Source organism: Rhyacophila brunnea, unplaced genomic scaffold (genome assembly GCF_057557595.1).
Source record: "Rhyacophila brunnea isolate RB1 unplaced genomic scaffold, BYU_Rbru_1.0 scaffold_1, whole genome shotgun sequence".
NCBI lineage: Eukaryota > Metazoa > Arthropoda > Insecta > Trichoptera > Rhyacophilidae > Rhyacophila > Rhyacophila brunnea.
In genome coordinates, this window is record NW_028232751.1 from 38,848,411 (window position 1) to 38,871,880 (window position 23,470).

The window sequence follows — 23,470 nt, forward strand, 5'->3', positions numbered from 1 at the left end:
ATACATAATTAAAAATTATATCATAATATAATCATATAATTTTAAATAATAATATTATTGAAGGAAAATAGCCCGCAGGCGACTTTTTTACTATGACAGAGAATTTGTGATGTATGTTTATATCACTTATCTGGTCGACTCGACTCGCCGGGCCCCAGGCTAGAGCCCTGTCAGCTCCCCCTTTGTGGGGGCCACGATTTATCACCATCTACGTGATAATTTAGCCAACATGGTAACGTTGCTAACAGGTTATCACCTTATCCCTCACGGTACAGTGCCTGTGCCTTTGTGATTGATCTACAATAATCCTTCACCCTATAGCTGGCTGGGGTGTCAATAAGGTTTTTCGCCAAAAATATTTAATTTATTCTTTCATAATTTGGAAGTATAATGGGATTTTATTTTTTATACATTTTATGTATAACGCTTTATTTAATTTTCTTAGTAATATTCTATTTTAGTTTAAAAATACATGTATCTAAAAGTAGATCTCGGAGGATTTTTCTTCCACAAAGTAAATCTTATGAAAAAAATAGTTGATACCCCCTGCTATATAGTCTACAAAAACTTATTAATTGATTAAAACATAAAAATACGAAGTCAATCGCCATGGACCAAGAATTTGACGCTTAATGACGCTTAGGGCACAAAACTCAAGAAATACAAAATCTATCAGAATTCCATAAAATATTACCAATATTGAATGCGCGTTTCGTTTTATTTACGTGACAAACTTTAATAGGTATTACAATCTAGATACAACTATTAAAAATAACATATTATTTAACACGTTTAAATTTATCTCATATTTTCTACACACTTAATTTTTAAACCTTGTTCCAATCTCAGCCAGAAGGCAACGCACTTCTCATTATTTTTTTGTGTTCCCTGGTATCCACCAGTGTCATCTTTTTTATGTTGACCAACACAATCTTAATAATGAATACAGAACTATTCTAACTAACAAAATAATATGAAATATTTTAGAAGGGAGTTCTTTGAAACAACCTAGGTACTTAACTAAATTATTTATTATTTGTATAGATAAATGTATCATATTTTAGTAGGACTATTAATGAAAATAATGATGCATGCATGTGTCTATATAAATAAATAATAAATAACTTAAATAATATATACCTATCAATGAATACTTCTGTAAAAAAAATCAAATGTGAGTTAGAATAGTTTTGCATTCAGCTGACGAATTATTACATAATATTATCCCCCTTTTCAAATTGAATCCTTCAAAAGTATAGCATAGCTGGTATAGGTATATTATAATACTTATAGTAATTTTTTTTTTTTTTTTTTGTAATACTAGGTAAGTATATTATTATATTATAATTATAGTACATATGGTTGGCAGTACTGATTGACAAAATCCAGTAGGGGGTTTGAATAGGGGGTTTGAATAGGGGGTCATAGATTTAGGGGATACAATCTCGTAGCGTAGAGGTGGAATCAATTAATAGTCTCAAAACATCGGCCATTATCAGGTATTCTACAATCTTCGAAATTCTCTGGTGAATCGAAATGTTTGAGAAGAAAATAAGAAACGGGACACATAAATACACACACCAATGTAAAAACAATAAAAAACACATGCTATAGGAATGGTATGACACCAATATGACACCATCTAGCGAGCTGTCACTGTCACATGTAGCCAATGACATTAATAAATTTATCATCTTTGGCAAATCGTCTATAGTCCATGACCTTCTCGGTGTCCATACGCCATAGTATAATCGTTTTCACGAGTTATTGCATGACTATTTTTAACCACTCTTAAGCTGCAACCGTTGGTGTCTTTTCGTCCACTATTTTTTATTAAATGCTATTCCAGCTACCAAACGCATATTTTTTAATTTTCTTTATGTCTCTTCACTAATTCATAGAATTTAAATTTTTGCTATCACTTGTAAATGGAATATTTTGAGTTTGTAGCCAATTTTGCATATCATGTGAGAAGAGGATTGAATGCAACACTGTGAATAGTAAATTTGGGTTTAGATTTTCTGTGAGCCACAAAGTTCATTGCATGGTGATAATCGCCGGTTGTCTAGTTTGATTTATAAATCAATAACGCAATGCTTTATAAAACAATTCGCAAATCAATCTTAACGCTTTTCCAAAACCCACCATTGAATTTATTTTATCAATTTTTTCGTTAAGATATTTCACGAACAGTGTGTAACATGGGTGGTCGAATTCGTAATTTACCCCTCGTCCATCCCGAATCGTTCACGAATTTAGCATATCAACAAAAATATGTCCAAGTTCTATTTCTAAAAAATACTGGTCTACTAATTTTCAGTCTCAAATAATCTTTTATTTTATATCAACATCAGCCTAAATCTATCCACCATCGGATGAAAGCATTTCCAAGCTGATTCCATTCCTCTCAACTCAGTGGGTACATACGTACGCAAGCCGAAAAAATATTTATATTCTACAGAAGTACGTGTGTACCTTCTGCAGAACATACTTATTTTTTCGATCCAAATGTCTTAAGATCATACCGATCGAAGTTTTTGTACTTCGTATGTACCTACCACTGGATTTGTCCAGCGATTGACCCTTCACAGAGATTTGAGTTACATAAGTACTTACCATGACGTAATATATGGCTATGCTGAAATGGAATACTTTTAAATAAAGAAGAACTAACACTCTTCTTTTTAAATAATAACTTAAGTCTTGCAAATTATGAAAAATGAAAGGAGTTTCGCATAAAAATCGATGAAGGCTTCCCCCAGAACCCGAAAACTTTTCTCGGTCCCTAGTTCTTCGCTGCTACACACAACCGCCCTTGGTTGCCACTGCAATTTATTATTTATTCTCCATCGGGTGTCTACTAGCCTAGTGGCCCATTGTCATTTCATTAGGTTAGCAATCTCTATCATATCGCGTACACTTGTTTGCCTCATTATCAATAATTGGTTTATGCCCAACATGTAACTTTCCATGTCACGTTGAGCTATTCGTAGTTTTTGGATTTCTCTTATATTTTTTCTAATTTCACATGCATATATGAGCACTACTAACACACATTGATTGACACTTTTACGCATTAGCCACAGTGGAAGGTTATTTTTGAAGGTAAAAAAATGCGCTTCATGTCATATTGAATCTTACCAAAACGATCCTGATTATTATAAAATTATATGGAATAAGTAGGTACTTGATTGTTTTTTTTACACTACGGTGGGTTGTAATATCTAAAAAACGTCTAGTCCAATGGTGTCAATTCTATGAAAAAACATAAATATTATTATTAATAAAAATAAAACAATAAGTTCTAATGGATTTAAGATTTGTACTATTCCATTTAAGTCATTTTTTGCGACCCGGGTTTCGCCTTTCGGCATCTTTATGCGCCGTATACACTCACCAAAGGTAAACACACACTGACAACCAACACTCTTTAACTCTACCTTATATAATTAATCAATACAATAGAGTAAAAATTTCATTACCATTATCAAGTCAAAGGTCACAAAAAATACAACAAACAAATTATGAATAGTTGAAGTGTCAGTAAAAAACTTTTTTTTTTTAAACCTAACTTAACTTAATTATTAAAAAATAAAAAGCTTAATTAGTATAAACCCTATCTTATTAATAACAATACACTCGATAGCATTATAATAAATCGTCAAAGCTTAATAATAGATCATTATTCTTTATAAACAATAAAAATACTACACTCAAGAGGTGTAAATCGTCAATTTTAAGAAAAATTGTCATATAATAGATGAAGAAAATAATTGATGGAATTAACTAATGAGATATTAGACTTTAATAATACTCTTACATGGTACCTACTTTTTTAAAACATTATTTTTTGAACTATATATATAAACTCACCTATACATACCTAAATCCTCATCCATACATTCTCATACATACATACATAAGTATATACATTTTGTATCAATAACATTGACCATAATAATATAGTCTCACATGGAAAACATCATAATATAGGATAATATAACGACTTAAATGGAATAGTTCAAAACTTAAATCCATTAGAATTTAAATGCAAATTCCATCAAGTACCTTCGGTCGATAGTATTAATATTAAAACAACAAGTACTTGGTAGCAAGTAATTTAATAACATATAAGTATATAAGTACTTATACTTACTCTACACTAGGTGCAATAGGCCATGAGGCTCAATGACAATAGTGTAATCTGTAATATAAGTGAAACAATCATAAACACCTAGGCTTTGAGAAAATCGCTTAAATAGGTATGTCGTGACCTCACCGGGATAGAACTCGTAGCTCTAGATCTCTAAGATGATAGCTCAACGCCTTACTTACGCACTGGAGTACGAGGGGTGGAGGAGCGGAGAATAATTATTATAATGAAGACCGAAGTGTATAATAAATATAAGGAGTGATATTACCCCCTTCAATAGAACATTCCCGTCTAATACAAAGTGTACAATCTTACAGCTATTTTTTATACTAACAATATCTCATATTGTACCTACATACGTATTCATCTTTATTGATCCTGTTGGTGGATCTAAATTTAAAAAAAAGTCATACTATTGACTGCTTGTTATTTGACATCAAGGGTCGGATTTAGTATTTCTAATGTGTTTAGTATACGTATTTTCTGTCGCATTTTTTGGAATTACGGGACTAATTTATGATTTTTAGTGTAAGGTGTGTTTAAGGGGGGGGGGGGGTGTTATTTCGCATGCATTCATTCACCGATATTTCGGTATGAATCCATCATCAGAACATGAGTGTCTAAGATTCTCAAAGCTATACTTAAATGCTTAGGTAATTACTTAATAGTCGTAAATGCTAGTTCAATTAATGCAGAATGTGCCTGTATATAAGACAATCTTAATAATTCCAGTTACTTACTAACTGAGTGGTTTCCAAACTTTATGTTATTACGCCTCCCCTTTAAAAAAAAATCTAATCTTGGCGCCTCCCCCCCTTTATTTCACTAAATAATAGTCTAGTCAAAAATGTATCTACTAATACAAGAAAATGAAAGAAAAACCTAATTAAACATATAAACAAGGTTTTACATTTTAAAATTAATTTGTTTTTCATGCGATGGATGTGCATGTTTAGTAGCACAAAGTGTTCTTTTTCTACTAAATGTGCTCGATATTTGGATGCCATTGCGCCCAATGCAGAAAATCTCGTTTCGCGTATATAATATGATGTAACGAATGGTAGCAGTACCTACTTCCATTGGTTTTCTTGACAAAGCATTATAATATATCATTCATCACTTCGATTCAACCAAAATTGAACAATGAATTATCGCATGCAATAGTACCAAATTCATCATCTTGTTCATTGTTCTATATCCACGCGAACTTTGTAAAATCGAAATCTTATAAATAAATAATGTGAAAAGTGCATTAGCAAACTATCCATGTGCTCAGTAAATTGTTTAAGTAGTTCAATATAACTGGCGCAGAAATCATTTAAAAATGGAAACATGGCGAACTTATTTTTTTCTAATTCTGATTTCCATGCTCCATGAATGATTTCACTTTGTCTTTTTAAATCAGTGAATATATAAGTGGTCCTGCATTCATCTATTCACTCATTTTTATAAATTTTTAACCAAATAGACTAGTTCAGCAATAAAGTTATCGTTCCTAAACAAATTTACCTCTTCAATACGATTTGACCCTTGAATCATTTTTTTACGAGATAGCTGGCGCACTTCACAATAGTATAGAAGTGAGGTATAATAAAATTGGTCTCCATATCTTCAGATAGGTTTGCAAACAACCTAACTTTTATATGTCAACTTAAACTATTAATTATATACTAACTATGCTTTTATGTAGTTTATAGCTGGCGGCCGTTTTATGAACTATGCACTTGTAAACTGCAAACCTGTGGCTACATTTGTGTTAAACTTTTCGCGCCTCCCTTTGCAACACTCCGCGCCTCTCAGTTTGTAAATCGCTGAGTTAGTATTCATTTTTATCAGGTAAGTATTTCACCTCAATAGCTAGGAAGGGTATCACTGTTTTATAATCCTATAAAAATCCGTCCCAACACAAATAATGCCATGTACTCGTATAATCACTAATTGTTAAAAACTAAAACTGGACATATAAAATTGCACGCTTTAATCAAAACTACATTCAATGAGACCATGCGTTGTTACTTAGGTTCTATACGTTTATCCTGGATACAGCGGCAAACACATTTTGAAAATAGCTGGATTATTTGTTAGTTTTGGTTAGGTAGAGTTAGGTTAGGTTACCCTAAGAAATAATCCAGTATATCGGCTATTTTCGGATAACCGACTAGTACCTTCTTACTTTATTGCTTTACAAAAATCACAAGGAAATGTAATCAATACTTACACTTACTAACAATATTAGTATACAAAATGTTTATCAATAGTTTTTATACAATGTTCATTTGTTCACGGACATAAGTTTCTTGATCTGATCTTGCGCAAATAACTACGTTAATGTGTTGAGTGTTGAAATATTGAAATAGAAAATAGACGAAAACAATGTGCACTTACTCAAAATGGTATTAGGTATTGTTTTGAAAAATGTGAGTAGAAGGAGGCCCTCCCAAAGATCAGTTTGTGCTTTCTCTTGGAAGAAGTCGAGATGGCTCGTCCAACCAACATTATTATCTTTTGAACGCGATCGCAGCGTCCGCTGGTTCACAAACGTTTCATGCTCATTAGGTACTATATTATTATAACTGTGTTGTGCAAATCTGCGAGGTTATCTGACAATAAGTTTAGTAATGTAGAATGTAAGTAGATACATAGGTTTATGGGTACACTTAAATGATTCAGTAAAATGCATTATGAATTAATTATGTTATTTTACTGAATACTTAAAGCACCTACCTAGGTAGATATTTAATAAAATACAATTAAGTATTTAATTTCATTGGGTTTAAAGTAAAATTGTAAATTTACCTGAATACGATTATAGGTAATTTATTACCTGTTAAGTAGTTGTTACTGACATTCCAGAGGCATATTAATTGTTGTGGTTACAATTAACTTCATTAAGAAATATAATAGTATAGGTACTTAAGTTAGTATGTATTTTATTAGTGTATAACTATAACAATATCCATACAATAGTTTAATCACTAACGGTATAGAAAACGAAAGCAGTCTCGGCCGTTATTGAATTGTAAGGATTAACTTCAATAAATAATATTACTTTATCGTATGTTTCACCAAAGATACGTTTTACTGCGAAATGGAGGCTTCATCAGTTTCCATATTATCAAAATCGTTGAAGCTAGTTCCAGTTGGTTATCAGTGCCACTATTCGCAATATTAACAAATTGGTCTTCTATCTCTTCATACCTACTTGATTTGTGTGGATTTTATTGAACCAGGGACACTTTTTTGTTTCATTTCATAAATGAGTTTGGGCTACTCCATCATCATACCCGGTAGGACAAGTCAGTGTTTCGTTCTGTGAATATTGGATGTCGAATTATATTGGAGATCAGGTTAATATCTATTACTAGCCATCGCGAAATACAAAAACGTAAATTTTGTAATAGTTAACACTGAATATTTTTAGTAGCAAAATCTTCCTGATGCACTTGTTAATAATTGAGAAGCTTTGATTGACTCCGGCGGCGTCTGTAAATTCCTTAGCATTCCAGTACATAGACACAGCTATGCCTACCTGCCCAAATCCAAAGGTGTATTATTATTATTATTCAGATGTCTCGTCTCTCTCTGACATCATATCGTATGCTTTTGGAGAGAGAGAAAGAGAGAGATAATTGCATTACAACCAGGAGACGTAAAATGTCTTTCAGGTTTTTTGTTTACTAGGCCAGCATTCAAAAACTGGTGCCGAGTGTATGCCGATAGAGTGTTAAACATGACGGAATCATCATCAGCCCCTGTTCATCCACTGCTGGATGAACCCGCATTTCTCCTGACTTCGTTTACCATTTAGAATTACCACGAAACAAAATATTGACCATGTTGAATCAAATTATTGTAAGCAGCACTATCTGGTTGGTATTATTATTAATAATACTGTGTGTAACTGTAATGGTAAATACTTGAAGGGTTTCGAAATTCAATTTCAATTGATAAACAAGTGGGGTGCCTTTTGGGTGAGGCTGAAACAAGGCTTAGTTCTCGAGTGTGGAGAAATAATATGGGATAAACTTAAACACGTGTTGGGACTTTACTTATTGACTTAATGTGTCAATAAATTAAATTAAGATAATCCAGGATCAGTGTTCCATCTTTTTTCATCCTGATTATAAGTAGATAACTTGTACATATGTGTGTATATGTAAAAAATATTGTATTTCTAAGAAAACTATATCAGAGAGAATATTTTTCTTATTTAATCCTTCAACATTAGGTACAGTGTGTTTCGGTAAAATTTTAGTAGGTATAATCTTCTATTTTACATTGTTTGCGTAATCAAAACTATAGTAGGTATTGTGGGTACAATAATTATTATAGTACGGTTACGGTATAAAAATGAATACTCAATTTGTGAACCCGTTATTATTCTTAACCAGTTGGATAAGTTTAAAATTTTCAAAAAATATTATTTATGCACTGCACAATCGTCCTTCAGGAATATCTGTCTTGACCCCTCTCTTTCTCCAATTGGCACTGGACCTCCCGGCATCCCTCTTGATATTCTCCGCCCATCTCCTGTCGAAGGACCACTGTTGTTCCTTCATAAACCTTATAAAGATCTAGCTAGATCCATGGCCCCCACATCCTGAAGAGGGCCCTCAGGCTAGGATCGTTGGCGGGCCCCCTACTTATCGCTAAGTTTAAACTGTTTAAAATAAGTGTGAAGGTTTTTTTCTATTTTTAATACATCTACTCTACTTTAATCATGGAGATCTCGAGTATCGACAAACAATAATTAAAATTTACATCGTATAATCATATAATTTAAAATGTCAATTAATGATCATGAAGTATAGTTCCGCGCCGCAGGCGACTTTTTCAACTAATAAAGCAAATTTGTCATGTGTATTTATCTCACTTATTTGGTCAACCCGCCACGCCGGGCCCCTCCAGAGCTCGGGCCCCCAGGCTAGAGCCCTGTCAGCCCCCCTCCTTATGGGGGCCATGGCTAGATCCATTGCATTTAACAATTTGTCGTGCTCACTTGATCTTCCGTACCAAAATACATTTTATGTCAATTTCGGAATTTTTATTTTAACGAAAAATTGTATGTGTGTTTGTGGGGGGGGGGGGGGGTATAAATTTACCGCACCGGGTCACTTCGCCACTGCTCAGATGCGTTGCTGATCCACACACACAATATAAAAATGAGAGGGAACGTTGCCTGGGGGTATATTCTTTATCAATATACATACGCATGGCCCCCACATCCTGATGCGGGCCCCGGGCCACAATGTTTGGCGGGTCCCCCAACCTATCGCTAATGTTAAGGCCAGTGTAATGTTCTAAACAGGAACTCCAGGGTTCCGTGTATTTTTCTAGATTTTTGGCGTTTTTAAATAAATCCATTGTCACCACTCTGTATCATATTAAGAAGCACTGATCGCGACCCCCTTTTGTGACAGTTAACTAACATGCTATCTTCGCCATATCGGATAAATAGTCATTTTTAATAGTCAAGGAACACACTAAAAATAATTAAAAAAAAAAAAAAGTGTAAGTACTTGTGAATTAGCGCCGCAGGCGACTTTTTTACCATTAGAGCGAATTTGTGATGGGTGTTTATCTCACTTAAGTGGTCGACCCACCACGCCGGGCCCCTTCTAAGCCCGGGCCCCCACGCTAGAGCCCAGTCAGCCCCCCCTTTGTGAGGGCCATGTACATACGTACTACGTCTATGTCTTATGTTTATTTTCTCCACTGCATCCTACAGAGGAGTGAAAATATCTATGTAGGCGCCTAGTTTCCCTCAAGCCACCACCAGCTCATCTGCATAGGACAATACTCTTGGGGTTCATTTAGTTTAAGCATTTATTGACTTCACAAGAATAAGAAGTATATTATGCTATAAGATTATATACTATAAAAAGTCACCTTGTTATTTAGTTTTAATTATTTTATGACTAAAATAATAACCTAAAATATAGGTAACATAACATATCGTAATCTATTATCAGTTTCAAGTTGTAGGTAGGTACATCACAGGGAACTCGGAAATAATGGGAACTGAAATACCTAACGGGTAAAGAAAAGCAGGCAACCGATCTTGAGTAAGGAAGAATTCGGGATAAATTTAAACACATGTCAAGAATACGTCATACGTCGAATACTGACAACTGCTCTCGGTTTATGCATTGACGCTCATTTAATATCGATGTATTACACACACTATTGCACGTCTATGATGCGTGGTTCTATTTCATAGGACACTCACATTCAAAATCCTGTGTCAAAATTTACTGTATTGGTATATAGCCTATCGGAATTCTATTTATCATCAGTTTCAAGTTGTACCTACATCGAGAATTAGTATGGCATTATGCACAATTAAATGGTTTCAGATTTGTCTGTTTTAATTTTAATCTAGGTAGGTACATAATTCTTTGAGTAATATATAATAATTATTATATTGTAATAATAATTTTATTCCTCAAAAACTAATATTTGATATTGTGATTTACGGCACTTTGTCCGACTTAGCCCCAATTGTATACATACTCTTGTGATCAGATAGCTACACTGCTGGCACTAGTCGGAAGGAATGTTTCTATAACTATGGTCTAATCATATGTAATTGGTAGCTAAAATAACTATTGCGTTATTTTATGTCATTAATACTTTACATAAAATGTACAGAGTATTATTTATATTTATACTAATTGTATTTTGTTTTGTTTCTTTTTCAGTATGCATTGGCACGAACGGACGGATGTCTGTTCCCTCAAACAGAGAACAGCACTACCGAAACCTCCGCGACAGATTCACAAACTGCACCTATGTGGATGGAAACCTGGAGCTGACATGGCTACAGAACGAGCACCTCGACCTCTCCTTTCTCCAATACATCAGAGAGATCACCGGATACGTCCTCATCTCACATGTAGATGTAAGGCGGATTATTTTACCCCGCCTTCAAATCATCAGAGGCAGAACCCTCTTCAAAATGAATGTACGTGACGAAGAGTTTGCACTGCTTGTCACACTTTCCAACACACATTCGCTGGAGTTGCCAGCGTTGCGTGACGTACTTAGTGGCAGTGTCGGTATATACAATAACTATAATTTGTGTCATGTGAAAACTATAAACTGGGAAGAAATTATTACGGGTCCGAAGGCTGGCTATGTGTACTTATATAACTTTACATCAGCTGAACGAGAGTGTCCGCCCTGTGATAAAAGTTGCGGAGCGGGCTGTTGGGGAGAAGGGTCGGAGAATTGCCAAAAATTCTCGAAAACCAATTGCAGTCCACAGTGCTGGCAAGGAAGGTGCTTTGGTTCGAACCCCCGTGAGTGCTGTCACTTGTTTTGCGCCGGAGGCTGTACTGGACCTACGCAAAGTGATTGTTTGGCCTGCCGTAACTTTTTTGATGAAGGTCTTTGTACTCAGGAATGTCCTCCGATGCAAAAGTATAATCCAACGTCATACTCTTGGGAAGCGAATCCTAATGGAAAATATGCTTATGGAGCGACTTGCGTAAAAGACTGTCCTTTGCATTTACTGAAAGACAACGGTGCATGTGTTAGAAGTTGTCCTCCAAAGAAAACTGCGGTGAATGGCGAATGTGTGCCGTGTGATGGACCGTGCCCAAAGACTTGTCCCGGTGTGAAGTCGGTTCACTCTGGAAACATAGATAGCTTCAAGGATTGCACTATTATCGATGGATCGTTAGAAATTCTAGAACAGTCTTTCAAAGGTTTTCAGCAGGTTTATAATAATTTCTCATTTGGACCGAGATATCAAAAAATGCACCCCGATCGCTTGGATGTCTTCAGTACCCTCAAAGAAGTAACAGGTTATATCAACATCCAAGGATACCATGAAGAGTTTACGAACCTGTCCTACTTTCGTAACTTGGAAGTGATTGGTGGAAGACAACTCATGGAAAATTTCTTTGCCTCTCTTTACATTGTGAAAACTGCTCTGAAATCATTGGAACTTAAATCACTTAGAAAGATAAACTCTGGTGCTGTTGTCATTCTGGAAAATAAAAACCTCTGCTTTGCTCAACACATCGCTTGGAAAAACATCAAAAAGTCTACTGAGCACGCTTCTCTTTTGCAGAATAACAAAGATGAAAAGGATTGCAGTAAGTTTAAATTCTGGTTCACATTATTATTGCGTGTAAAATCAAGAAAATACAATTTAGTGGGTACCTACTATTAGGGCATTTATGAAAAATTTAAAATTTTAAACTCTATAAGGCCACCATAATTATGGAGTTTGGAGTTTTTCATTCTCATAACTTTTTTTAGTGTTCTGCATAACCTATCAAGAGGATTGTAAACTTATAGCTATCATTTGCATCTTGCGCTTGCTTAAATTTAATTGCATAGTCATTTTAAATAATGCGAATTTGCTGTTAATTGTTGCTATAGGAACACAAAAAAAATGTAATTTGATATTGAAATTGAATATTATAGTTTCAAATTGCATGGTCAGACAATGATGGCTTGTGGGCGTGCGAAAGATTGACCAAAATGTTTTACATAACCTATTCAGATATTTTAAAGATTTAGATTGATTTTATCTTAGCTTAGACTTTGCATTTTATTCTTTTACGAGATCCTCAAATAATCATGCTATTTTGCTATTAGGTAACTACATATTATTTAAAATGAAGGACTCCTTAAATTCTAGATTCATTGCTTTTATGCGTTGCGATTTCTTGTAGACATTTAAATTAAATTAATTTGTCATTTAGGATAATCATTGCTGAATAACAATGCGTTTTAATAGTCACCTCTTTATTGGGTTATGTGAACTTAGGATTTTTGTTGTTGCGTGTTAACTTGACTATGTGAAATTTACAATGTTCTAATCAACAGAAGCGGAAGGTTTAGTTTGTGACCCACAATGCTCAATTGAAGGATGCTGGGGAGCCGGACCGGACCAATGTCTGTCATGTCAGAATTACCAATTCGGAGATACTTGCTTAGAAAATTGTGATACTTTCACAGGGTTAGTGATAATAATTATATTATATACTTACTTTAATAAATGTAATGTTTAAATCTTGCGTCTGACTAATACACACATATTGTTTATCAATTTGTATTTTTCAAGTATGGACCTAATAGGTTCGGCAATTGGCTAACATGCATTTCTCGCAAAAAGAAGTCTCTGTCTTCTGTGGAGAGCCATATTATGATCTTATTAGGATCGGACATGAAAAAAAACTTATTAATAAAACCTTTGATAGCGCTTGTTTAATAAATAGTAAATTAAAAAAACCTGATAACGATGGCCAAGGGGTAACATGTCGGCTTATAATGTCATGGGTCACGGGTTTGAATCCTGGGCCTGGCAAATCCACATGTTATCTTTCAATGTTTATTTGGATTGAGATTGAGCAAATGGCTAACATCCATTTCTCACAAAAACAAAAATCTGTTAATAAAACTTCCACTCTGTGGGGGTTTATATGATTCTCTTGGGATTAAACATGGTGATGTAGACAAATTAAAAAAGTTTGTTCTTCAAGTCAAACTTCTAGTGGGCGGTGAAATCACCTTGATTTCAATTTTGATGCAAAAAATCATGCATAAATTCTTATTTTGATCTGCTAATATAATTTAACTTGAATAACATGAATAAGGCACGAAATCAAGGAACCCAACTTGTAAAGTAGTTGTGTCTAACTATTGTTACCTAAAATTGTCACTCTTGCCACATTTTCGTTGATCCAATGGACAACTTGTTCAGCTATTAACTGAACGGTGTCATAAACCATGGTGCCACTGTAGAATAATATACCATATTATACACATCAGTAAGTTGGTTTCATTGGTTTCGGTAGTATTGAAAAGAAAATATTATTTATCTACAAGGGTTTTGATGTCTTTGGCTTAATTTTCATATTATAATTTATTCTCATGAGATTATTATTATTTCCATAGATTTTCTAATTTAATTAAAATATACATATTGTTATGATAGCAAATGTCCCTTCAAAGAATTTCGACAAAATTTTTGTAGCTTTAATGTAAATTGCTGTCTGTTATAGTCAAATGGATGGTAATATAAAATTTTTGTGATTTCGGCTGCTTAATCTGCAAACCAGCCAACTGCACTTTTCACCAAAAATGACATTTTGATGGCATCTTGTTATAAAGCATGTTTTCCATGCTCATACAAAATTTCAAACACCTAAACCTATAAATAAATGCGTTATCGTTCCTCACACAAAACAGCCAACTGCAGGTGCCAAATTTCCAATATGGTAAATGGAAAAACTCCACTTTTTATACAAATTTTCTATATATAAAAGGGACGCTAAAATAGTGTAATTCATAGTGCAGTGCAGCTCATTTGTAAAAAAAAAATTCCTGGTGTATTTTTGGAATTGTTAAATTCCGCTCGATAGTTAAATTATTAAGTTTTTTCTCCTTCCGGACCAACTTGCCCAACTGAAGTTAGCTGGTATGCAGATTAATAAAGCAGTCGATATTATTCTAATTTTTAGTTGTAAATATTTTTTTTTTATACCTAATGTAGAAAATGAACATATTGAATGGATTTAAAATGTAATGTTTTCAATTTCAGAATGTACAAAGCTGGAGCAAAAACATGTAAGCCCTGCCATAAAGAATGTGACTCGACATGTCACGGACCTGGCCAAGAACGTTGCACCAAATGTAAAAATGCACGCGATGGGCCATTCTGTGTTCCCATGTGTCCGACTACCAAATACAGGTCGGGTAGTGGTGAATGTGTTCATTGCCATGAAAATTGCATCGATGGATGTGTTGGTCCTCTCAATACGATCGGGCTTAATGGCTGCAACTCTTGTGAAAAAGCCATAATCAACTGCGATGTAACTGTGGATAGATGCCTCCAGAAGAATGAATCATGCCCTGATAGTTATTACTCGGAATGGGTTGGGCCTCAGGAACAAGGGCCTCTCAAACCCCTAGCCGGTAAAGCTATTTGCAGAAAGTGTCACCCCCGCTGTAAAAAATGCACCGGTTATGGATTCCATGAGCAGGTCTGTCAAGAATGTACCAAGTTTAAAAGAGGAGAGCAGTGTGAAGATGAATGCCCATCTGATCATTATGCCGATGAATTTACACAAATTTGTGTACCTTGTCATGTAGAATGTCGAGGCTGCATTGGACCTGATGTTTCGCACTGTATGAAATGTAGAAACTTTAAAATTTTCATTGATGGTGAGCCGTCATCTGATAATTCCACAGCATTTAACTGCACAGCAAACTGTCCAGAGGAGCTACATCATAAAATATTCCCAAATGAAGTATCAAATGAACCGTACTGCTCTGCTGAACCTGAAGGGTCCCTCCATTCCAAAGATATATCAAAAGCGCCATCTATTCTCATGATCTGTATAATAATTGGTGTCGTTATCATTTTCACATTATTCACTGTTATATTTTGTATTTGCAAACAAAAAGCAATCGCCAAAACAGAAGCATCGACAATGAAAATGGCAATGGCCATGACTGAACGTGAGGATAATCAACCACTCCAGCCCACCAATGTGAAACCAAATCTCGCCCAACTTAGGATTGTAAAAGAAGTAGAGTTGAGAAAAGGTGGTCTTTTGGGATCTGGTGCGTTTGGTAAAGTTTTCAAAGGTACATGGGAACCAGAAGGTGATAATTTCAAGATTCCTGTAGCAATTAAAGTACTTAGAGAAGGAACTGGGGCCAATACCAGCAAAGAATTCTTGGAAGAAGCTTATATAATGGCAAGTGTTGTGCATCCAAATCTTCTTCAACTATTGGGAGTCTGCATGACATCTCAAATGATGCTGATCACCCAGTTGATGCCTTCAGGATGTTTGTTGGATTATGTTCGAATACATAGAGAAAAGATTGTGTCCAAGTCTTTGCTGAATTGGTGCACACAGATAGCGAGAGGAATGTCATATTTAGAAGATAGACGGTTAGTTCATAGAGATTTGGCTGCAAGAAACGTTTTGGTGCAAACTAATGGTAGTATAAAAATAACAGACTTTGGCTTAGCAAAGCTTTTAGATTATAATAACGATGTATATACTGCAGCTGGTGGTAAGATGCCCATTAAATGGTTGGCCCTGGAATGCATCCGACTTCGTATATTTACCCACAAGAGCGATGTTTGGGCATTCGGTGTTACTGTATGGGAATTGTTAACGTATGGAGGTAGACCGTATGAAAATATACCTGCAAGAGATGTTCCTGATCTTATCGAAAATGGACTGAAGCTTCCCCAGCCGGCAATCTGCACACTGGATATTTATTGTATAATGGTTTCCTGTTGGATGTTAGATGCCGGCAACCGACCTAGTTTTAAACATTTGGCTGAGACTTTTGCTGAAAAGGCCAAAGATCCTGGAAGGTATCTTGTCATACCAGGAGACAAATATACGAGGCCTCCCATGCCTTTCCAGCAGGTAATATTCATAAATTCTTATTTGACTTATTATATGAGATGTCTATTTCCAAAAACTGATAAGTCTAAAAATGCTCAAAATCTAACTGAAAATTTATAAGTAAATACTCTATAATATATAATTTCACAGAGTATTAATGATAACTCTTAAAACCCGCCAAAAGGCTATGAAAAAAATCTTTTAAAACTTAATCACTTGCAGAAATCATTAAAATAAAATGATACAAATTAATACCAATATGCCCAGAGTGCGGCAAGTATAACGTAAAGCGTGGCCATTTCGAAAACTACAATCCTCCTCAGCCCTTTCCTGTTCGTTCCCCTCGCCGTGCAATCATTTGACGTTCATTATTTGTTTGTGCTGCAAGTTCGTGTAAAGAGTTAAACATGTTAATAATGCAAAAAGTTTTGAAATGTGGGCTCTATATTACGACTGTACACCCTGGTTAAACGTCAGATTTCTTATCTCAATACTTGAAAGCATCTAAGCGAGATTTTTTGAGCATAGACAATCATGGAAAAAACTGCTATTATATGGCAAAAACGCTATTATAAGCGTAGACAATAAGTACAAATATAAAAATCATTTACAATGTATAAAATTCAAACATTTTAAATTAATAAAATTCGCCGTTTTCAAAAATCAGTATAGCATAATAGAGTTCGCCAATGCATTTCATAAAATTTAAATAATTATAAAGTAACCTAAGACATTCGTGCACACACCAAAGCGAATTATTCGCAGCGAATATTCGCCAATCAAGCTCGTATTGGCTTACGGGAAAGAGCATGTGACATTCAGATTTCGGAAGGGAATTAAGTTATTATCTTACAAAGTTCAATATGGAGCGCTGCGATTGTTTGACGTTTCGGTATCGAGCATTCAAATAATATATCAATAATTTTATATTATCATTGATACAATTTGTCTCCGACACTGCCATCCATTCGCATTTACCCCGTCAAAATAACCCGAAAAAAGCACCCGTATCAATATGGAAGGTCCGGTCAAAAGAGTCTCAAAAAATAGCCAAATATATGACAAATTGATGGCTTTCATTGTATCTTTTGATCCCCTGCGTGAATAAATGTTACGTTTGTTCATTAACAACAGGTAAGTAGGGAGCATTACAGCGGCATTGGCTTTTTTGAGACTCTTTTGACCGGACCTTCCGTACCGATGGCGGGTGCTTTTTTCGGGATATTTTGACGGGGTACTTGGTGAATATTCGCGTTGGTTTGTGCGAGCCTTAAACCTTCGTATAAAAACGCTCTAAATAGGTAGGTAGGTATGCGAAAATAAGGAAGATTTTTCAAAATAATGTTATAGATAACAATATTTTATAATATAAAATTGAGCCGTGTTAACTAAACGACATTGTTATAATTTCAGATAATTCAGACTCAAATTTGATCAATAAAATAAGAAATACGAGTGAAAATGGCTTGGATGGCTTTGATTTACTCTTTGATTAGTGATTGTTCTTATAAGATTGTAATATATATCCATAGTCAGTATTCCGTATTAACGCATAACCGAGAAAATTAAGATTAAAAAAAAATACGAGGTTAGTTTGGTATAATATTTAATATGAAAGATAACACGCTTCATGAATATTTACGAAAGGTAAGTTTTAAGTAGGAAAAGTGGCATTTTAATGAAAACCAGTGACGTTTAATTTCAATCAGTGTGAGCCGTTTTATCGAGACTATTTGACCGGGCCATTTGTTTGTGGAAGCGAAATGTTTTCGTGGGGCTCATAAACTGGAGCCTGTTTTATTTATTATACATATAATTAAATGAATACAAAATAAATACGGATTACTGACTATGGATAAATATTATTATCTTATAAAAACAATCACTAATCAAAGAGTAAATAAAAGCCATTCAAGCCATTTTCACTCGTATTTCTTATTTTATTGATTAAATTTGAGTCGGAATTATCTGAAATAATAACAATATCATTTAGTTAACACGCTATATTTTATATAAAAAATATTGTTATCTATAACGTTATTTTGAAAAATGTTCCTTATTTTCGCTTACCTACCTACCTATTTAGACCGTTTTTATACGAAGGTTTAAGCACGAGTGTCTTTGTGTCAAAGGTTACTTTATAATTATTTAAATTTTATGAAATGCATTGGTGAACTCTAATATGCTATACTGATTTTTGAAAACGGCGAATTTTATTAGGTAATTGAAAATGTTTGAATTTTATTCATTGTAAAAGATTTTTATATTTCGTCGTTGCACAAAAAAAACCTCCAATGTGCCATTTTTACGAAAATTGGTTATTGATGCAAAAATATTCTACGATTTTTTCTGCATCGTTGACAAGAACCTCCAATGTGATATCATTTTTTGGTTTAAAGTTATTTTCGAAAAACTAAACCTCCAATGTGCTGGGTCTCATATTTAAAAGTGGATAAATCTCCGATGTGCTGACTTATCACATTGGAGGTATTTTTGTGCACGCACTCGGCACATCGGAGCTAATGAGTTATACGCTAATATTGCGCCGGTAAACTATCAGTTGCTAAATGTATGTTATTCGTGATATAAATAAGCTGTTACTCTAGATACTTTGCAGTAAGATACTTTGAAGTAAGTTATTTTTATGATTTACATGTATTATTCATCAATTTCGTCGTCCTTTTTTTTGTTTTAATGCTTAATTTGGACATTAAAAGTAAAAAAAAACCAAACGAAAAGACTTCTCGGAAAATCGTATACCGGACAGAAAGTTGTAGAAGGGAAAAAAACAAAAGATATACCGTGAAGAAGGCTTGTGGGCCGTTGTGGTCGTATTATGACCACACCTAAAAGTAAATATTCTTTACTTTGCGGAAATATTTCTTTCCTTTTAAGATTTTTTTCCTTAACACACTTGGCATAAAAGAAGATATTTATAAACGATAGACAAAACATAATGATATAATACGTCTTCCAAATAACTATATAGAAAACAGTACTCTAAGCAGTGTATATGAAGTATCATTTACCAAGGAACATCGACAAGATAAACTCAAGGACGTCAGGAAATGGCTCAATCTAATACCTTTAGTACCCAGCCACTATTGTAGAGCTTCTTCCAATAGAAAGTATGTGGAGTCAAATTTTATATCCATTCTGCATATGCATAACATATATAAAGAATGGTGTTTGGAGAATAATCTTGACGCCGTTAATCGAAATATTTTTAGTAAAATACTACATGAAGAAAAAATTTCAATCCGCAGGCCTAGAAAAGACCAGTGTAATTTATGTTTCGGATTTAAGCTCGGCAATGTAAACGAAGAAGATTATGAATTACACATAAAGAAAAAAGAAGAACGTCGTATTGCCAAAAGTGAAGCCAAAGAATGTGCCAACAGCAAAAGAATGTTTATCACCATGGATTTGCAAAGTGTTTTGCTATGTCCGAAGATATTAGCGTCATCCGCATATTACAAATATTTCGCATATTTCAACCATCCATATTGCAATCCGCATAATTCAACTTCACAACTTTACCATCTATCAGTTAAATGATGCAGATGTAATTCTTTATGCTTGGCATGAAGCAGATCGTAATGTAACAAATTCACATCTTGCATTATTGACTATTTAAGGAAATTGTCCAATGAATACGAAGAAATTGTAATGATGTCGGATGGTTGTAACTATCAAAATAGGAACAATGTTCTTGAAAGTTGGTGATCCAGCAGTTGTTGACATTCGTGGCTTAAAATATCTACCGAGTGGAGATATTTTATTTGAACTCAATTACTCTGAAGAGTGGCAAACTTTATCTCAAAGACGCAAATTATGTCCAATAATTGTTGAGTCACCTGCATTGTATACTGAGCCTCTATCCATATCTGAATCAAAATATAAGCACCTTCAAGAGTTGAAGGATGTAATTGATAGAAACCATCGCATCTTTTATGACACTCTAAAATATAAGCCAGATAAGAAACAATAGATAACTTCCAGTATTCCGTTAATATTAGATTTTTTCTTTTAATATTCAAATTCACATTTTCAATTTTTCTTTTAGTATCTATTCAATTTTAGCAACGAGAGCAATACTTTTGAATAGGTAGCACATTCTTCGTTTTCGTATCCCTCATTGTTTAAGATCGTGACTCTTTGGAAATGTCCTAGTAACATCTCTTCAGCGATCCCTGCGCTTTGCATAGTTGACGGTATTGAAAGCCGCGTAGTGTCCTACACTTGGTCGGACCATCTTGTTGGCGACTTTCCTCTCCCGTATCGACCCTCGATATTTCCGCTAACAATGAGCCTTTCCAAATTATTGAATAAATAAGGATAATCTAATAATACAATTTAAATAATAGTATGGCTTTTTTCAATTTTCTCATTGATTCTTCTTATAAAGTTATGGCATAAAGTGTTGTACAAGGATGACAACACATAATAAATATCTCCAATGTGCCAAAACTGTGCAACACTTACCTCCTATGTGACAGTGTAAGCATGTTATTTCTTTTATTGTAAAACTGATGAACATTATCGATCATTTTAACAACTGATAGAGTGTAATTAATATTACTCCGATAAACTGCAGTACTATTAAATTCAAAATGATTTTTTAAAACTGTCTTTTGTCTTTATCTCAAAACAACAATGACAACGCATAATAAATATCTCCAATGTGCCAAAATTGTGCAACACTTACCTCCTATGTGACAGTGTAAACATGTTATTTCTTTTATTGTAAAACTGATAAACATTATCGATCATTTTAACAACTGAAATAGTGTAATTAATATTACTCCAAAAAAATGCAGTACTATTAAATTAAAAATCATTCTCTTGATTTTTTAAAACTGTTTTTTGTCTTTATCTCAAAACAAGATTTTTGCACATCAGAGGTTTTTTTTGTGCAACGACGATTTGTACTTATTGTCTACGCTTATAATAGCGATTTAGCCATATAATAGCAATTTTTCAACGATTGTCTATGTTTAAAAAGTGTCGCTTAGATGCTTTCAAATATTAAAAAAATCTGACGTTTCTCTGCGGTGTACTCTCGGTAAATTGAGCCGAAATGTGGAAGTAGGAGGATTATAAGTAGTGTTATAACCTACTGTGAAGAAGGAAAAAACAAAATGAGCTCACTGGGCATATAAATAAGGTCGATGATAGAGTCACTGCAATGACAGCTAGATATTCTTTGAGATTTCAGTGTTACCCAGTGGCGAAGAGTGGAGGTAGGCTGTCAATATCCGGCATAAATAGTGCACATTAACCTTTTTCAGTCAAATGTATATGTTTTTATTGAAATAAGACCACAATTTACAGATGGTATTGGCTGGGTTTTAAAAATCAATTAAACTCTGTCTCAACCAAACCATAATAGTATTGGTATATTTTAGGCGATATGACAAAATTGTGCACATTTTTTCATTCTTACTTATTTGTTTTCGTTAGATTAAGAATACGTATTACACATATAGTTGGTTCATTCTTTTAATTCATCAAGCTATGCCTAAACCAAACTATAATAGATAAAAATTATTATTCTATCTATAAAATATCCAAATTTACGTATGATTTAATTGCATAATTTTAGATATTTTATAGATATACGAGTATTTTTTGACTATTATCTATTATGGCTTGGTTTTCGCAGGGTTTAATTGAATTTTAAAAACTAACCAACGCCATCTGTAAAATCTAGCCTTATTTAAATGAAAACAAGTATGTATGACTGACAAAGTTTAGTGTGCAATATTTATGGCAGATCTTAACAGCCTACCTCCACCCTTCGCCACTGGTGTTACCATATAACTAAAAATATTCCGACATATTGGAAACATATTGTCGTCTGGTATTATATTCGATATTCACATTCTGAACCAAAGTAGGGGAAAAAAGTCTCCCAATACTGGCAATCCTTTCATAATATATTGCAACGTCACGACGGCGGCCATGACACTTCAAGTTTTAGTTTTCGCAGTCTAGTTTTATTTTACTTGAATTTATGAAAGTTTTTCCGGGTTATTACAATGGGCAAATTGTTCTTATTTGAAAAAACAATACGATGGATAAAAGAAACCAAAAATTTTATAGTTTACCACTCATGTACTTTATTGGTATGTATCTGGAAATAGACATCTCATAGATATATATTATGTTATATCACGGCTACAAACATCTTGGGTAGTAGTGTAGTTGACAGGGCACCCTCTGGTATTTCTCCAGACAGTGTAAACAATATAGAAAATTACTTTCATTATTTTTAACTTAAAAAATCAAAAAGAAGCGTTTAGTCTGTTCAATTCCAAAGTGAAAATGTATTAGTCGTTTCTCTGCTATTACGATATTTTCTGTATTCAGTATCCTCGAAAAAATGGGATAGACAGGGGGTGATTAGGAATTTTAAAAACAGCGACCTGTCGCTATTTTTATTTAGTACTATATACCACTGATCTACGCAGCGATTTTTAGATTTACAAATCACGCCCACTCTTTCACATACATATCTACCCTTGCTTCTGTCTTTTAAAACTCTATGCCCAAAATTCTATAACATTACAGCTAATGTTAGTCAGGGGTAGTCAACCTTTTTATACCTACCGCCCACTTATGTATCCAAGTTCGTAATAAAATTTTCTAGCCGCCCACTGGTTTCACAGTAATGGTGATCTAAAAAGTAGGGAAGTAACTTTGCTTTATATAAAGCAAAGTTAGAGCAAGTTAAAGCATACAATAATAATTACATACAATATTAACAAAAATAAAGAATAAATCTATATAAAATAACTTACTGTAGTTAAATCTATCTTTTTATTATAACCCCTACCGCCCACCATGCAAGCAGGAACGCCCATTAGTGGGCGGTAGGGACTAGGTTGACTACCCCTGTGGTATAGTGTCAATTCTTTTCTTCTTTTTA

The 23,470-nt window shown here is 34.1% G+C and overlaps 1 protein-coding gene across 3 annotated transcripts in view; it reads left to right on the forward strand.

Annotated features, from left to right (window-relative positions):
• Positions 1-23,470, forward strand: part of Egfr (epidermal growth factor receptor) — a 344,631-nt gene that overhangs the window by 319,123 nt on the left and 2,038 nt on the right. For all 3 annotated transcript variants that reach the window (XM_085943959.1, XM_085943965.1, XM_085943956.1), the window contains 3 exons: positions 10,855-12,255; positions 12,995-13,127; positions 14,712-16,560. In XM_085943959.1, the coding sequence (XP_085800085.1) occupies positions 10,855-12,255; positions 12,995-13,127; positions 14,712-16,560 (3,383 nt within the window). The remainder of the gene's footprint in view (positions 1-10,854; positions 12,256-12,994; positions 13,128-14,711; positions 16,561-23,470) is intronic.